Source organism: Melospiza melodia, chromosome 23, assembly GCF_035770615.1.
Source record: "Melospiza melodia melodia isolate bMelMel2 chromosome 23, bMelMel2.pri, whole genome shotgun sequence".
NCBI classification, from domain to species: Eukaryota; Metazoa; Chordata; class Aves; order Passeriformes; family Passerellidae; genus Melospiza; species Melospiza melodia.
This window is the reverse complement of record NC_086216.1, coordinates 12,493,818-12,507,892: the sequence shown is the minus strand read 5'-3', so window position 1 is coordinate 12,507,892 and position 14,075 is coordinate 12,493,818. Positions and strand designations below refer to the sequence as shown.

General features: G+C 49.7%; 1 protein-coding gene across 7 annotated transcripts in view; it reads left to right on the top strand.

Moving 5' to 3' along the window:
• AAK1 (AP2 associated kinase 1) overlaps positions 1-14,075 on the top strand; it is a 52,675-nt gene that overhangs the window by 9,080 nt on the left and 29,520 nt on the right. For all 7 annotated transcript variants that reach the window (XM_063175094.1, XM_063175092.1, XM_063175099.1 and 4 more), the window contains exons 2-4: positions 7,613-7,731; positions 9,191-9,299; positions 11,549-11,691. In XM_063175094.1, coding sequence (XP_063031164.1) covers positions 7,613-7,731; positions 9,191-9,299; positions 11,549-11,691 — 371 coding nt within the window. The remainder of the gene's footprint in view (positions 1-7,612; positions 7,732-9,190; positions 9,300-11,548; positions 11,692-14,075) is intronic.

The following is a 14,075-nucleotide window of genomic DNA, read 5'->3' as shown; positions in this document are numbered from 1 at the left end:
GGGCCTTTAATGCACAGCCTGGACCTGGCCCAGTGATTATTTTAGGCTTCTGAAGTGCTGCTGCATGGCAGAGATTAATTTCCTTCCCCTCCTTTCTCTGCTGTGTTGTGATTTACTGCTTCCTGTTTGTCCTTCTCCATGGGCCTGCCTGGGAGCTGCAGGAGGATTGTGTGGGGAGTGAGGTCTGTCATGAGTTGGGGTCGTGAAACATGCAAAGAAATGAGGCTGGATGGCTTTAAAGCAGCCCCACAGAAGTAAGAGGCATAACTAAGAGGCAGTTATGCTTTCCCCATGCTGTCCATGCAGTGAAAATGCCTCTGACTGTATAATTATTTTGTGTCTGTGTGTTGTTGTGAGCATCACAGCTGATAGATTGGCTGCTCACTCCCAAAACTGCCACAGTCCCTAGACAACCAGTCTTGCTCTGCTCAAATCAGGAGAGGCAGAGGCTGTGCTGGTGCTGTGTGGGGCTTTCCTGGCTGCATCATTTTGCACAGTTCAGGCACTCCTGGCTGGGGCTGCCACACCAACATTAGCCATGGTGACGTCCTGCCTATTTAACAGGAGAGGGTGGAGCTTGTAAATCTAAATCTGTCCTGTCATGGCCTAGATATTGCAGCAGTGACATTAAGCAAGGGCCCTATAATTGTGTTGGTAATATTGGATAATCACATTAGGATTCTCAGCTATGGTAAAGCTGTGTAGGGCTGAGAGTCTGAGCCATGAACTCAGTGTGAGCTGAAGCCTTTGTTTTACCTGGGGAGGAATCCTTTGCTCACATGTGCTGGATGTTCTGTTCAAGTTTTCCTGGTGGTATTTAAAGCCCAAAGCCCTAGCAGTGCTGGGGCTGGAAGAGCTGCAGCTTTCTGGGGCTGGAGTGAGCAGGGTTTGTGATCAGCAGGGCTTTGCCTGGGCTGTTCTGCTCTCTTGGCATCAGACCTTTGCCCTGGTGATGGGTGCTGTCTGATGGACTCTGGAGGTGTCTTTGAAGGCGTTTCTTTGGTTTTTTCCCCTTTTTCTTCCCGCCTCCCACTGAGTCCCGGTTGCATTTTGTGTGGGCAGGTGCTGGGCTTTCCGTGCCTGGGGAGCTCAGGGATTTCTGCTGGCCAGCCTGAGCCTCCTCTGCTTGCTGTTCTGTGCAGGCAAAAGCCTTCCCAGCTCCAGTGTGAGCTGTGTGGGGAATTTCTGGCTGCCTGCAATGGTGATTATTGGAAGGACAGTGCCCAGTGAGTTGTTACCTGCCCTGTCAGAGCTGCTGCTGTTGTGGGTATGGGCTGGGTGAGCACAGAATCCACCTCAGTTTCCCAGTTTCTCAGTTCCCTTTGCTCTGGCAGCAGGATGAAGGCTGGGAAGGCCCAGCATTTGCTAGGAGAAATCAAGCTGAGCACATTGCTCTGCAGGCAGGGAAGGGGAGCTGGGGATTTGCCCAGCAAAGCTTGAATATTCTTCAAGAGTTTGTCCTGTGCCAGGAGGATTCTGCCCTTGGTTGGCTTGACACACAACCTGTATCTGTCCCTTGTGTTTCTTCCACTAAAGAATCACTAGAAACACTCAGAAAATAGTTGTATGTCCTGTATGTTCACTTTAGCTCTGAGCTCGCCTGACTTTTTAGAGTTGTAACTGTTGCAGTCTTCTTTAGAGTATGTTCACTATTAAATTCCTGATCTTGTTGCAAAAATACCTTTTTAGCTAATTTTCCATCTGGGGAGATGCAGGATTCAGCTGATTCTCCTGGTACTGTGCACATTTCAGGTTTCCTGTCATGAAATACTAGATGTCCTCTCTGCTTTATCTGGGTGCCATCTACTTTCCCTGCAGTTCTGGGGCTCTGATTGCCTCCTACAGCCAATTAAAATGGTCAGAACAGGGCTGAAATTTGAGTTACTGTGACCATTGCTCCTTTCAGCTGGAGTTAGTGGTGTGCCCTTTCTTTTTTGCCCTCAAGATAAAACTTAAATGTTCAGACTATTTAATTGGCGGTTGATGTTTCAAGATCTGATGTGATAAGTTTCCCAGAGCAGTTCTATCTCCACTCCAGGGTGAAACCTTTTAAAGTGCTGTTTAGGGGCATGGAAACAGCCCAAAGGAGCAGATGGAGCCCCAGCTGAAAGCTCAGTGAACCACCCAGGTTTTTGTTTGGTTTTGGTGTGTTTAACTCCCTGCTCAGGTGAGTGTGGGGGCACTGAGAGCTGCTTGAAATTCTGCTCTGGGAGATGCTGGGACAGCCCTTTACACTGAAGCAGCCCCTTCACCTGGGCACTGTTATGCTTAGATAAGTCAAGGGACTTCATACAACAAAAACCAACTAAGTAAAGCTTGTTATTTCCTTTGAGGTGGAAAAGCTGGGCTGAGAGAGGCCCTGTTTAATTTAGGGTTATTATCTGCTCTTCTCAGCTGGGCAGGACACGAGGGTTTGTTTTGTTCTCATTCAGAGCTGGACTCTGGTTTGTAACACACATGTACACAAACACATGCACTGTTTACAGACATTTGGGTGTAGTAAGAGATCCACATTCAGGCCCTCCTGGAGCAGAGCCTGCTGCTGTTATTCGTGTGTGTGGCGTGTCCTGAGTGTCACCTCTGTCCCCAGTGCCACCTGCAGACACTTGTGCAGGTCCCCTTACCCCTGTGGCTGACACAGCCTGTCAGTGCTTTGTGCCTCAGCGTGCTGACTGTTGACCCCAGGTGCAGAAAATCCTGTTTTTTAGCCTGGGTTATGGTTTTATCTTTATTTTATCTGTATACTCCTGAGAGGTGATGCAAGCCTGTGCCGTGGGACAGACCGTGTGTTTTGTGTGCCTGCAGCTTGAGGGTGAATAATCTTCACTTTCATGGCTATGAAATGGCGTGGAAATACCCCAGTGTAGGCAGAGGATTATGGAGTTGGGTGGGAGAGTGAGTCACAGGCACTAATTAAATCCCAAACCCCAAGTGTCGTGTCTCTCCAGCATGTAGTACTAAAACAACAAAATGCAGACACAAAGGAGAGCATTAGTACAACCACTGCTGTGAGTCCCTCCAGCCTTGTGGTGCTGGATCATTGGGAAAGACTGGAGAGCATCCTTCCAGGAGGAAAGATGGGTTACAGCTGCACTGGCATGTAGGGGAAGAACTTGGGGTTGGAATCCAGAGGAGATTTTCATGGTATTTGGCATTTTCATGATCTTGGATATTACAGCCCCAATGCAAAGTCTGCCTCATTGCTGTGCCTTCTGAATTATGCCTCAAATGACTTTCAAAACAAAATGAGGCAGTTGTATTTGTCTGTAAAGATGTTAGTGCTGACACACTGTGACTTTGAAGGTGTTGCAGATGCTTCACAAAGCATAAAAAGCAATGTGCAGTGATCCTGTTCATTCCAGCCCCTCGTTATGTGTCACACAGAACACTTCACAGTGCTGCCTCTGGTTTGTGGGCACATCTAGTAATAACAAGGAATAATGCTGGAACAGAAAGCTTAATTTGGAGTGAAATATCCTGTCCTGGAAACAAAGAGCTCAGAAGTGGCACAGAAACGGGGGAAAATGGGATTTGAAATGGTGTGTTTGCAGCAGGTATGTGCAGCAATACCCTCCTGCTGGGCAATGGAAGAGTGGAATAAAGGCAGCAGAAAGAATACATTGGTGCAGATTAATAGCCACAAAAATAGCACTGTAATCCTAATGCAAATCATGGGGAGCTATTATTGAAATAAAAAGCCCATATTAAAATCCAGCAGCAAATATTTACTTGTTGGAGGGTCAGAGCAGAGCGTGGCGCGAGGCAGGAGCAGTGGCACTGTTTCCCTTGGCTCTGCTCCCTGGCACTGCTGGCTTGGTGGGACTGTGGTGCTTTTTTAGGAGCTGCTGGGGTCCCAGTGCCACTTCCAGCAGTCACAGGAGGGTTTCTGGGGTCTCTGCAGCCCCAGCTGCTCAGAGGATCCCAGGGCACCTGGGTCTCTAGAAAAGATGCCCAAAACCATTGCTGCTTTAGGACCAAGAATCACATCACAGAATGGTTTGGGTTGAAAGGAGTGACTATTGTGTATACACAACTTGGGGAAAAACTTTTTTCTTTTTTTGAATGACTGTGTGTTGCTCCAGTTAGAGCTGCCAGAGGTGCAGGATGGCTTCCCAGCACAGCAGCAGAGAGAAAATGGTTCTGGTGCTGCCAGGTGATGCTGTCCAGTGATGGGTGATGTGCAGTGTCTGTGTGTGACAGCTGATTGGGGCTGTGACTGGGCAAAACCACATTACTGAGTGTTTTAGTAAAGCTTTGGGAATGGTGAGCTGGGAACACCCCGTGCAGGGGAGTCACTGTGGCTTTCCTGCAGCTGGATCACAGCATCCTGACCGGGGGGAAAAAACAAAACCTGAGTGAGCCTGCCCTTGTGCTTAGGAAGGCAAGAGCTGAGGAAGTTCTTGTGGCTGGTGAGATAAGGCAAAATATGACATAATTCTTGATGGATAAGGATCAGTGAGTATTGGAATTGTGCAAATGGAGTGGCTTTGTGCCTGGTTCAGCAGAGCACTTAAAATTAAGTGCCTGCTGGTACAGCTGGAGCTTAAAATGCCCGGCTGGCTGTCCCTGGAGGCCGAGTGTTCCTGGGGCAGGTCTGGGGAGATCTGAGCAGTGCAGGGGCTGCACTGGTGCCCTGCAGCAGCAGTGCTGGGCTGTGTGCATGCAGAGCATTGGAAGGAGATCAGGCAGGAGCTGCACTGGTGCCCTGCAGCAGCCGTGCTGTGCCTGGCTGGCATTGCTGGCTGCAGGAGCATTCCATCTCCAATCCACCACGAGTCCCTGGAGCTCAGCACAGCTCTCTCCTCCTCACCTGCAGCTGCTCTCACCTGGTTCAGCAGTGCTTGCCTGGCTGTGAGGAGCTGTGCATCCTGCTGAAATTACAGAAGGGCTGAAAACACAACCAGCAGGGCTGGCAGCTGGCCAGTGCCCTGACACAAGCCTGCATGGAAAATTGCTCTGGCATCTGTATTGACTGGAGATAATTGGAACTTCCCAGTATTTTTTCAGCTTATCCTGAAACCCTTTAGCAAGAACAGTGTGTGGCTTGATAACCATGTTTCCATGCAGTTCAGGCAGGCCTAAAACACCAAAGAGACACAAAAAAATTTCCACAGAGAGAGCCCTGTAGCTGGTGGTGGCTCTGAGCTGGTGGTGATCCCAGTGCTGCCTGTGTGCTGCCTGCTCAACAATATTCACATGTCTTAAGGGTGAACACAGAAATGACTTCTCACATTTTAGAATGGGTATTTTAGTTTTTGCTGGCTGCTGGGGGAAGAGAGTTGAATTTCCCTCAGAACCTTAAATCAGAGGCACATGTGCAGGGGAAAGCTGTCCTCTGAGGTGACTCTCAGGCTCAGCTCTTGCTCCTGGGTTTATTTCCTCTCTTGCAGCTGAAGCCTGCCCTGGTCTCATGCCTTTGCTTTCCCCACGTGCCCTGGGAAAGAGGCTTTGCCAGCAGAGAGATGGGCACGTTCCTGGTGCCTGAAGTGCTTTAAGCTGTGCCTGAGTGTGGCACAGGCTCCCTCATCCCAGGATCATCCTCTCTGTGTGCCTGCCGCTGTCTTGCTGCTCTCTGAGAGAAGGAGTAAATGGTCCTGTAATGTGCATCTGGCAGGGCTCCATCATAATTGCCTGTAAATTTGTCTTTGATCTGTTTCCTTTCAACTTTACCAGGATTTAGCCAAGTTGGGGGTTGGACTGGGATAACGAGGGGGAAATTGGTTGTGGTCTGGAGCTCTGGAGGCTGAGGAGGTGCTGGTGGTGGTGTAGGTGTGCAGTGGGCGAGGAGGAAGGGTTAGGCAGCTGTCAGCAGTTAAATGATAAGGTAAATGTATTTTTGATGTATTTTTGCTGCTCAGCTCGTGTTTCTTTCTGCTGAGCACAGCGCTGTAAACAGAGATGCCCTGTCCTGCTGGCCAGAGCTGGGAAAAGGGAACTGAGCCCTGGGGTGGAGCAGCTCACTTTGGGGGCAGGGAAACCCAAAAGTGTTGTTATTACCAAAACCAAAATTGGGACTGTAATAAACTTTGAAAAAAACAATTCTTTGGGTTTTTGTATTTTTCTGAGATCCATGGAAATACTGTACTGAAATTAAAAAAAAAAAAAAAATCCAAACCTGATCTCTCCAATGATTCTGAAAAATGCAGGCTGTTAGCAAAGTAGGATTTGGGGAGATTGTGTTGGTTATGGTCCCTTACTTCTTCCTGGCTCCATTGTGGGGTATAAGAGGGGGAAGAAAAGTCAGTGCAGTGCTGTGTTGCTCTTTTCCACAGGCGCCCTTTGGGCTGAAGATTCACAGCGGGATGTGCAGGTTTGCTCTCCAGAAACGAGACAAACGTGGCTGGGGAGAACAATGAGGCTGCTGCTGTGGGTTCAGAAGCCCTTAAAAATGAGTTGTAATTTGAGATGCTCAACTTGCAGCAGCTTCAGGGAGAGTCAGGGTTATTTTTGGGTCTGAATCGAGCGCTGTGCACAGAGGCCCCTCCAGAGCTGGAGGGGGCTGGAGCAGCTGTGGCTGCTTCATCCCAGGGCCATGGCACGCTCTCCTCACTTTGAGTGTCCATTCTGCAGCCTGGCTGCAGTTTTCAACACCTTTAATTGTTTTTTGTTTTGTTTGTTTCTTCTTTCTGTCCCATCTTTCTGGGGCTGCTGCTGGAAGTCCGTGGGGTTTCCTGGGAAAGCCTGCTGTGGTTCTGTGGCTGTGGTGTGTAAAACTGGGCTTGGGCTGCCAGGAGAGGTTCCTGCTGAGCCCCGTGCTGGCAGTGAGGTACCTGTGTGTGTAACTCCTGTGTCGAGGTGGAAGAGGAGCTGTAATGTCATAAAAACCATTGAAAACGACCAGGGAGAATTGTACATTACACACAGCAGTGTTGTCTGGTTATTTGCTCTTTTTCATTCTTTCCTGGTCAGTAAGTTTCACCCAAGTGTGGCATCATGGGATGGGGGCAGCCCATGCAAGTGCTGAATAACCATGAGCACAAACCCATCCATGGAACTGTGTGAAAGGCCTTCATCTGAAACAAGTCCATTTATCCTGGGAATCCTGACTTTACTAATAGCAATGACCACAGAATGAATTGTGGGTTTTTCCCTTGTTCTTCTGTCCTGATTTAAAAGCATTAACATCAAACTGCATGTGGGAGATGTTTCTTTTGCTTCTTGCACAAATCAGCTTTGTAATGTAACTTAGATGCTTCAAAGTTGCAGAGCCTTTTAAGTTTAGGCCTTTGGTGGTTCAGTGGGTGATCTGTAGCTCTGATTTCTGTCCAAGGCAGCATTGCTGTCCTTCAGCTTTCTTCTTCATAATGGGAATTAATGGAGCAATGAGGGACTGTCTGGCAGGACCAGGAACTGGTGTAATTGCTTGTTTTTATGGAGATGTTAGGTGTTAACTTCGTGGCCATTAATTGAAGATTTCCCCCTTGGATCCCTGTGAGTTCCTGGAGAAAAGTGTGCAGGCAGAGCTGGGAGAGGGGCAGGGAAGGAGCATTTCCACAGCAGGAGCTGCTCCGTGTCCCCCTGTCCCCATCCCTGCTGCACTCCCCTGGCAGGGACAGGGCTGGCAACAAAGGGGGGTTTGGTTAATGAGCAGATGATTTTGTGTCCTCCACAGGTGGCTTTGCAATCGTGTTCCTGGTGAGGACGAGCAATGGGGTGAAGTGTGCCCTGAAGAGGATGTATGTCAATAATGAGTACGACCTGCAGGTCTGCAAGAGGGAGATCCAGATCATGGTGAGTGCCTGCTCTGGGCTGGGCACCTTCTGCTCGTGAGCTCTGTGCCATCAGGTCACAAACCCTGCCTTTTCCTAGCAAAAATGGCTTTTGTGTGGAAATCCTGGCCTCTGGAGTGTGTGAAAATCTGGTACTGAACTATTTCTAAAGTTCCTGTCTAGTGGACAAGGAAAATCTGAAAAAAACAGGGAATTCCAGGAAAAGGAGGGGAGAACTGCATGGCTTAATGGGAAAAGGAAGGGCAGAAGATGTGAGCATGGCTGGGGATGTTGGAATTCAGTCCCACAATCTTCAGTTGGGATCTCAAGACTTCAGCCTTTTAAACCTGATAAGAAAAGGCTGGTGATTCTGATATCTCTGAACTGCAATCAGTGCATGAATGGCAGACCTCCATCCTGAGATAAATCTGTATCACAGCATCGTCTAATCCTGGGTTGGGATGAAGGTTATCTCTGCATCACTGGGGTTGGTAGATTAAAACTGTATTTGTGGGGTAGCTGCTGCCAGGGCTTTTGAAATGTAAAGTATTTGTAATAAGCTCTGGGATATTTCTCCAGATTATTGGACACAAGGATTTAGATGATGGGATAGCTATTTTTAATAACTGTTTCAAACTTAGCTTCCCTAAACAAAGACAAAATGGAGATGATCCAAATAGATTTGCCTAATCTTGTTTGCAGCGTGGTAAACGTGGAAGTGCCACTTTTGAAGTTGTATTCAAAGATACTGATGAGTATTTAGAGCAGCTGCCAGGTGGGGAAGGAAATATAAAATCCTCATGTTGTGAATTTACCGCACGAGGCACAGGTTTGGGGTGGATGTCAGAAACTCCTACCTGTAGTAATTCTGTGTGTGATTCCTGCAGTAGCTTTAAATGAGGTTAATGCCTTTTAAGTGAGCTGCTGTAGTTTGTGATAGTGCAGGGAAGCTTTGGGCTGTGTGGGGAAATGTGAGATTAGATCTCACATCAAAGCTTGTTTACTGGGGTTTCATTGCTGCTGCTCTCTCTTGTCTTTGCCTTTGGAATGATGGCTCGTGGAAAGTGAGGATGAGGAGGGTCCATGGTGTGGATGGGGCTGGTTGTGAATGTGGCTGGTCCATGGTGGGATTTTGGCTGGTCCATGGTGGGATTTTGGCTGGTCCATGGTGGGATTTTGGCTGGTCCATGGTGGGATTTTGGCTGGTCCATGTGTGGATGGGGCTGGTCCTGAATGTGGCTGTTCCACGTGTGAATGTGGCTGGTCCATGTGTACATTTGGCTGTTCCATGTGTGGATGGGGCTGGTCCGTGTGTACATTTGGCTGTTCCATGTGTGGATGGGGCTGGTCCGAGTGTACATTTGGCTGTTCCACGTGTGAAGTTGGCTGGTCCATGTGTACATTTGGCTGTTCCATGTGTGGATGGGGCTGGTCCATGTGTACATTTGGCTGTTCCACATGTGGGTTTGTCTGTCTTGCAGCGGGATCTGTCTGGCCACAAGAACATTGTGGGCTACATCGACTCCAGCATCAACTCAGTCAGCAGTGGGGACGTGTGGGAGGTGCTGATCCTCATGGACTTCTGCCGGGGTGAGTGGGGCTGGGCACGGGGTGGGGTTTGTCCTTCTGTGCCTGCAGGGACCTTGCACATCTTCCTTTGGAGCAGGAGCTGTCCCTAAGCTGCTCTGGGCTGAGCAAACCAGGACTAGGGCTGTGTTGGCTCTGCCAGTGGGATTGGTGCCATCTTTGCTGCTGCCCAGGCTGGTCCTGTACCCCTCTGCTGTGACGGAGAACCCTCAAATACATCTTGCTGTTGTCTTTAGGATGCTCCACACAAGAAGTGGCTCCTCTTAGAGCAGCCAGGAATGTAATTTTTCTTCACTTTAATCTCATTGCAAGCTTTGTTCCTCATCAGCCTGGCTGGGATTGTTCTGGAAGAAGCAGGACATGGATAATGCAAGGCCAAAAAGCATTCCTCTTACCTCTGACCTTTTTGCTTGGCTTTCTGTAGCCAGACAGGCTGTTCCATCTGTCCCAAAGCTTTGATCTTTGTGGCTGGATGTGGTGTGTGGAACATGATGCGTGTGCTGGCCTCAAATTCTGTCTTCTCGCAGAAGAGCCTTCAGCAAAAATAATGTTTTGGCCAGGTGACTTCAGGAGCCTGTGACTGGTTTGGGTGGTGGCAGCTGATGGAAATGGGTATTTTTGGGCCTGTCTGGCTTTGAACTCAAGAGCATGGTAGCATTTTCACACATGTAGATGTGTGTGAACAGGCTCCGTGCAGGCTGCTGTTCTGCCACATCCTCTTTGCTGCTTTGTTTGCTGGTGAGAGGAGGAACCTTTGGGGCAGTTTGGCTGAAGGCATCACCCACAATATCTCTTTAAGCTTCAGGCCGTTGTTAGCCCAGGCCTGGCAGTGCTGGCACACCCCTGCTCAGCCCCACGTGCAGAGCCCACCGTGAGGGAGGTACAAACCTGAGCTCTCCACAGGCACCCCAGTGCAGCACCCACATTTTGGGCTGATGAATTAAACCCATCTTTGTGAGGAGTTTGCTCCCATCTGCAGGGAGGTGGCTTTTCTCACGTGGCTCTTGCCAGATGCTCTGCCTGCAGCCCTCCCCCTGCAATGCTTGTTACTCTCTGATTTTCCCTTGTTACTTTCCTTTTGTGGCCGGCAGTTTCCAAACCAAATCAGTGCCTTTGTGTGCAGAACTGCATTCATTTTGGGTGTAAAATGTTCACAGCTGTAGTATTCATTAAACTGAGCTTTTCTTTCCTACCACGAAAGTTTTCCAGCGCTTGTGATGTGGAATGATGCAGTCCTGCTTCACCAGAGCCTCAGAAAGGAGATTTTCTCTGTCTGTCTAGGGCATTTAGAGGAGAAAAAACCCTCAGGATTGCTTTGGAAAGGCCTTTACAGCAACAAAACCCCAAAGCTGAGACAAATCCAGGACTCGTTCCTGAAAACTTGCCTTTGTTTGTGCAGAGTTTCCCTTGTTACAGATGGATCTTTAATTTTTTGCTGTCAACAGCTTCAGCCAAGCCACTTACTGTGTGTGTTTTCTGAGTGTCTCCCTTGCTCCCTCCTCTTGCTTACGTGAGGCAGACTAATCCATGGACTGTGGGTGCCCCAAATCCAGCCTTTTATTCCTCTAGTCAGACAAAAGAAGTCCTATTTGGAAAAAAAATAAGAAAATTAGTCCAGAGCTCAGTGTCCTGCTGTCATTAGGGATGATCAGAGCTCACTGTCCCTGCTGTGGTTTGGGATGGTCAGGGCTGTGTCCCTGCTGTCATTGGGGATGGTCAGAGCTCACTGTCCCTGCTGTGGTTTGACAGCCCACCCCTCAGTGTCCCTGCTGTGGTTTGGGATGATCCGAGCTCACTGTCCCTGCTGTGGTTTGGGATGGTCAGAGCTGTGTCCCTGCTGTCATTGGGGATGATCCGAGCTCACTGTCCCTGCTGTGGTTTGGGATGGTCAGAGCTGTGTCCCTGCTGTGGTTTGGGATGGTCAGAGCTGTGTCCCTGCTGTCATTGGGGATGATCCGAGCTCACTGTCCCTGCTGTGGTTTGGGATGGTCAGAGCTGTGTCCCTGCTGTGGTTTGGGATGATCCGAGCTCACTGTCCCTGCTGTGGTTTGAAACCCCACCTCTCGGTGTCCCTGCTGTGGTTTGGGATGGTCAGGGCTGTGTCCCTGCTGTCATTGGGGATGATCCGAGCTCACTGTCCCTGCTGTGGTTTGAAACCCCACCTCTCGGTGTCCCTGCTGTGGTTTGGGATGGTCAGAGCTCACTGTCCCTGCTGTGGTTTGTCACCCCTCCCCTCCCTGTGCGTCCTGCAGGGGGACAGGTGGTGAACCTGATGAACCAGCGCCTGCAGAGCGGCTTCACCGAGAGCGAGGTCCTGCAGATCTTCTGCGACACCTGCGAGGCCGTGGCCAGGCTGCACCAGTGCAAGACCCCCATCATCCACAGGGACCTGAAGGTGAGCTCTGCCCCAGGGCTGCAGCAGGGAGCTGCTGGCACCCTCCTGCCTGTCTGCCAGCTGCCCACGCCGCCGTGCTTCTGCTGCTGGTAATGAGGGGAAGTGGGCACAAGCACACCTCTCTGCTGGGAGATAAAAACAGAAAAGAGCCTCTCACTGCTGCCTACCATATGTTTGCCATCTACAGATCTACTTAAACACAAATGTTTGTGAATAATTGTGGCTTGCACACGTGCCAGGATGTACCTGATGAATTATTCACAGTGGCCTGAAACGCTGCTTTATTTAAGGTAGCTCACAGAATTGTTTCCAGATTAAAAGGAGCGCTTCAGAAGTGTTGGCCTTGGGGCAGGAATCCTTAGGAGCTTTGGAAAGTGGCCTCTGGAGCTCTGACCATGAAAGTGTGTTGTTAATTCTGTGTGCTTAGCTGGGAGCAGAGCTGGGCCAGCTTGGGGAAAATCCCCCACCTGTAACCCAGCAAACAGAAGGATGTTCCCTTTGCTCTCAGGGAGCTGGGATGAAACACTCAGCCAGCAAGGAGGCTGCTGTGTGCATTTGAAATTCAGATGTGCTCTGTGGGGCAGGTTCTATTTTCAGAGCCCTCACAGATGTTTGTTTGTGCCACTGGCCATTGTTTTACATGCCACGTGTAGCAAGGAGAGCCAGGTAGAGCAGGGCAAATCATCCCTGGGGTTTGGTATGCTGTGGCATGTCTGAAATGACAGTGATGCCACTCTCAGTCACTTTGGATACAGGAGCAGCTCTGTGTCTGTTCCCAGGGGTGATTTCTTACCATCAGTCCTGGATTTAAGGCTGTAAAGTTTGTGTAGGTCAGGAAAGCAGGATGAGGACCAGGAGCCTCCCCGGCTGACATTAACCCTGCCCTTACCTTTCTGGTGAGCCCCTGGGGGTTCAAACACAACAAACTCAGTGTGTTATAGGGGAGTAAATCTGGGACATCTGCGCTGCATTAGTGAGTTGATCTGTGGTGTTGCTTTTGCCTGAGTTGCAGCTGAAATGGGCTCTCGGTGTCCAGCCCACCAGGTTTTGCAAGGCCTGATCTGGCTAAGCTGTGCCCAGAGTCAGGGCTGGCTCTTCTCTGCTTGGAGATGTGTTTTCTGCTTGAGCAGTGTATTGTTTGTGTCATGGTGACCTCTGGGGATCTAAGCACTAACACAGAATTAATATTTATATATATTTTGACTTTATTTGTGTTAAAATGGAACACTGTCAAGGGGCAGTTGCAAAGCCAGGAGAGATGAAGGGCCAGAGAAGTTCAGGACAAGTTCTGGGTGTCAGGAGGGACACGTAGATGTTTTCTTGGGGTGAATATCACCCTGCTGAAGAGGGGCAGATGTTGGTTTGCAGGCAGCTGGAGCCCTTTTTTGCCTTGCAGCTCTTTGATGCTGCCCTGGAGCTGGAGGCTGCTGCCAGCAGCAGGGAGGCTGTGAATGAGCTCTCAGCCATTCACACCAGTGCAGCTGGAGCAGCTACACTGGCCCTGGCTCTGATTTTGAATTAACCCAGAGCAGAGCAGCCTCCTGTTGGCACAGTCCCCAGCTGGGGACAGCAACCTTCACCCAGCATTTCTGGAGTGAGGATCCTGTGTCCCCCCTGGGTGTGCTCAGGGCTGCACCTTTCTGAGTGTTTCACCACAAGAAGACACCTTCATACTCCTTTTAAAGCCACGTTTCTCTGGCCTGGCAGTGGTGGCAGCGATTCCTTTTGCTGTGTTTATTTTTTTTACCTTCTCCTGGCGTTTGCTGGTCACACCTGGTTGCTGGATGGTCCCGTGCTGATGTGTGACAAACCTTCCAGGGTGTTTGATGAGGAATCAGCCTGCTCAGGCAGATACAGGGGGAGGGCTCCTGGGGAAGTGTTGGAGGAGTGCTTGCAGGGAATAGCAGGGCCAGCGTTGCTGTGCTGGGGAGAACATCTGTGTGCAGGCTTTATTCAGAGCAGATGGATGGCACAGGGGGAAGGGGCGTGTTTAACCCTTGGGTTCAAGCCAGCCTTCTCCCCCCCGGCTGCTCTAATTTGGCTGCATTTTCTGATGCTTAAAACGCTGACTCCTTCTTTTTCTTTCCTTCTTGTAAAGACCATCCTTGATGGGGAGCTCTGCTTCCAAAGGGTTTTGTTAGCAAACGCTCATGTGGGGATTTTTTATTTATTTTGAGCTCTATGAGCAGCATGTTTTATCTCGTTGTTGTATCTGAGCGTTTGACACTGATTGAAGATAAAGGCATGAAAAATGGTGTGTTCCCTCCAGAGAACATGCTGTTAGTGCTGCTGCACAGATGAGGAGCTGGAACACAGGGATGCTCTGCCAAAGCCAAGATCTGAGCACAGGGTTTCACACGTTTACAGTCAGTGTTGGAACAGGC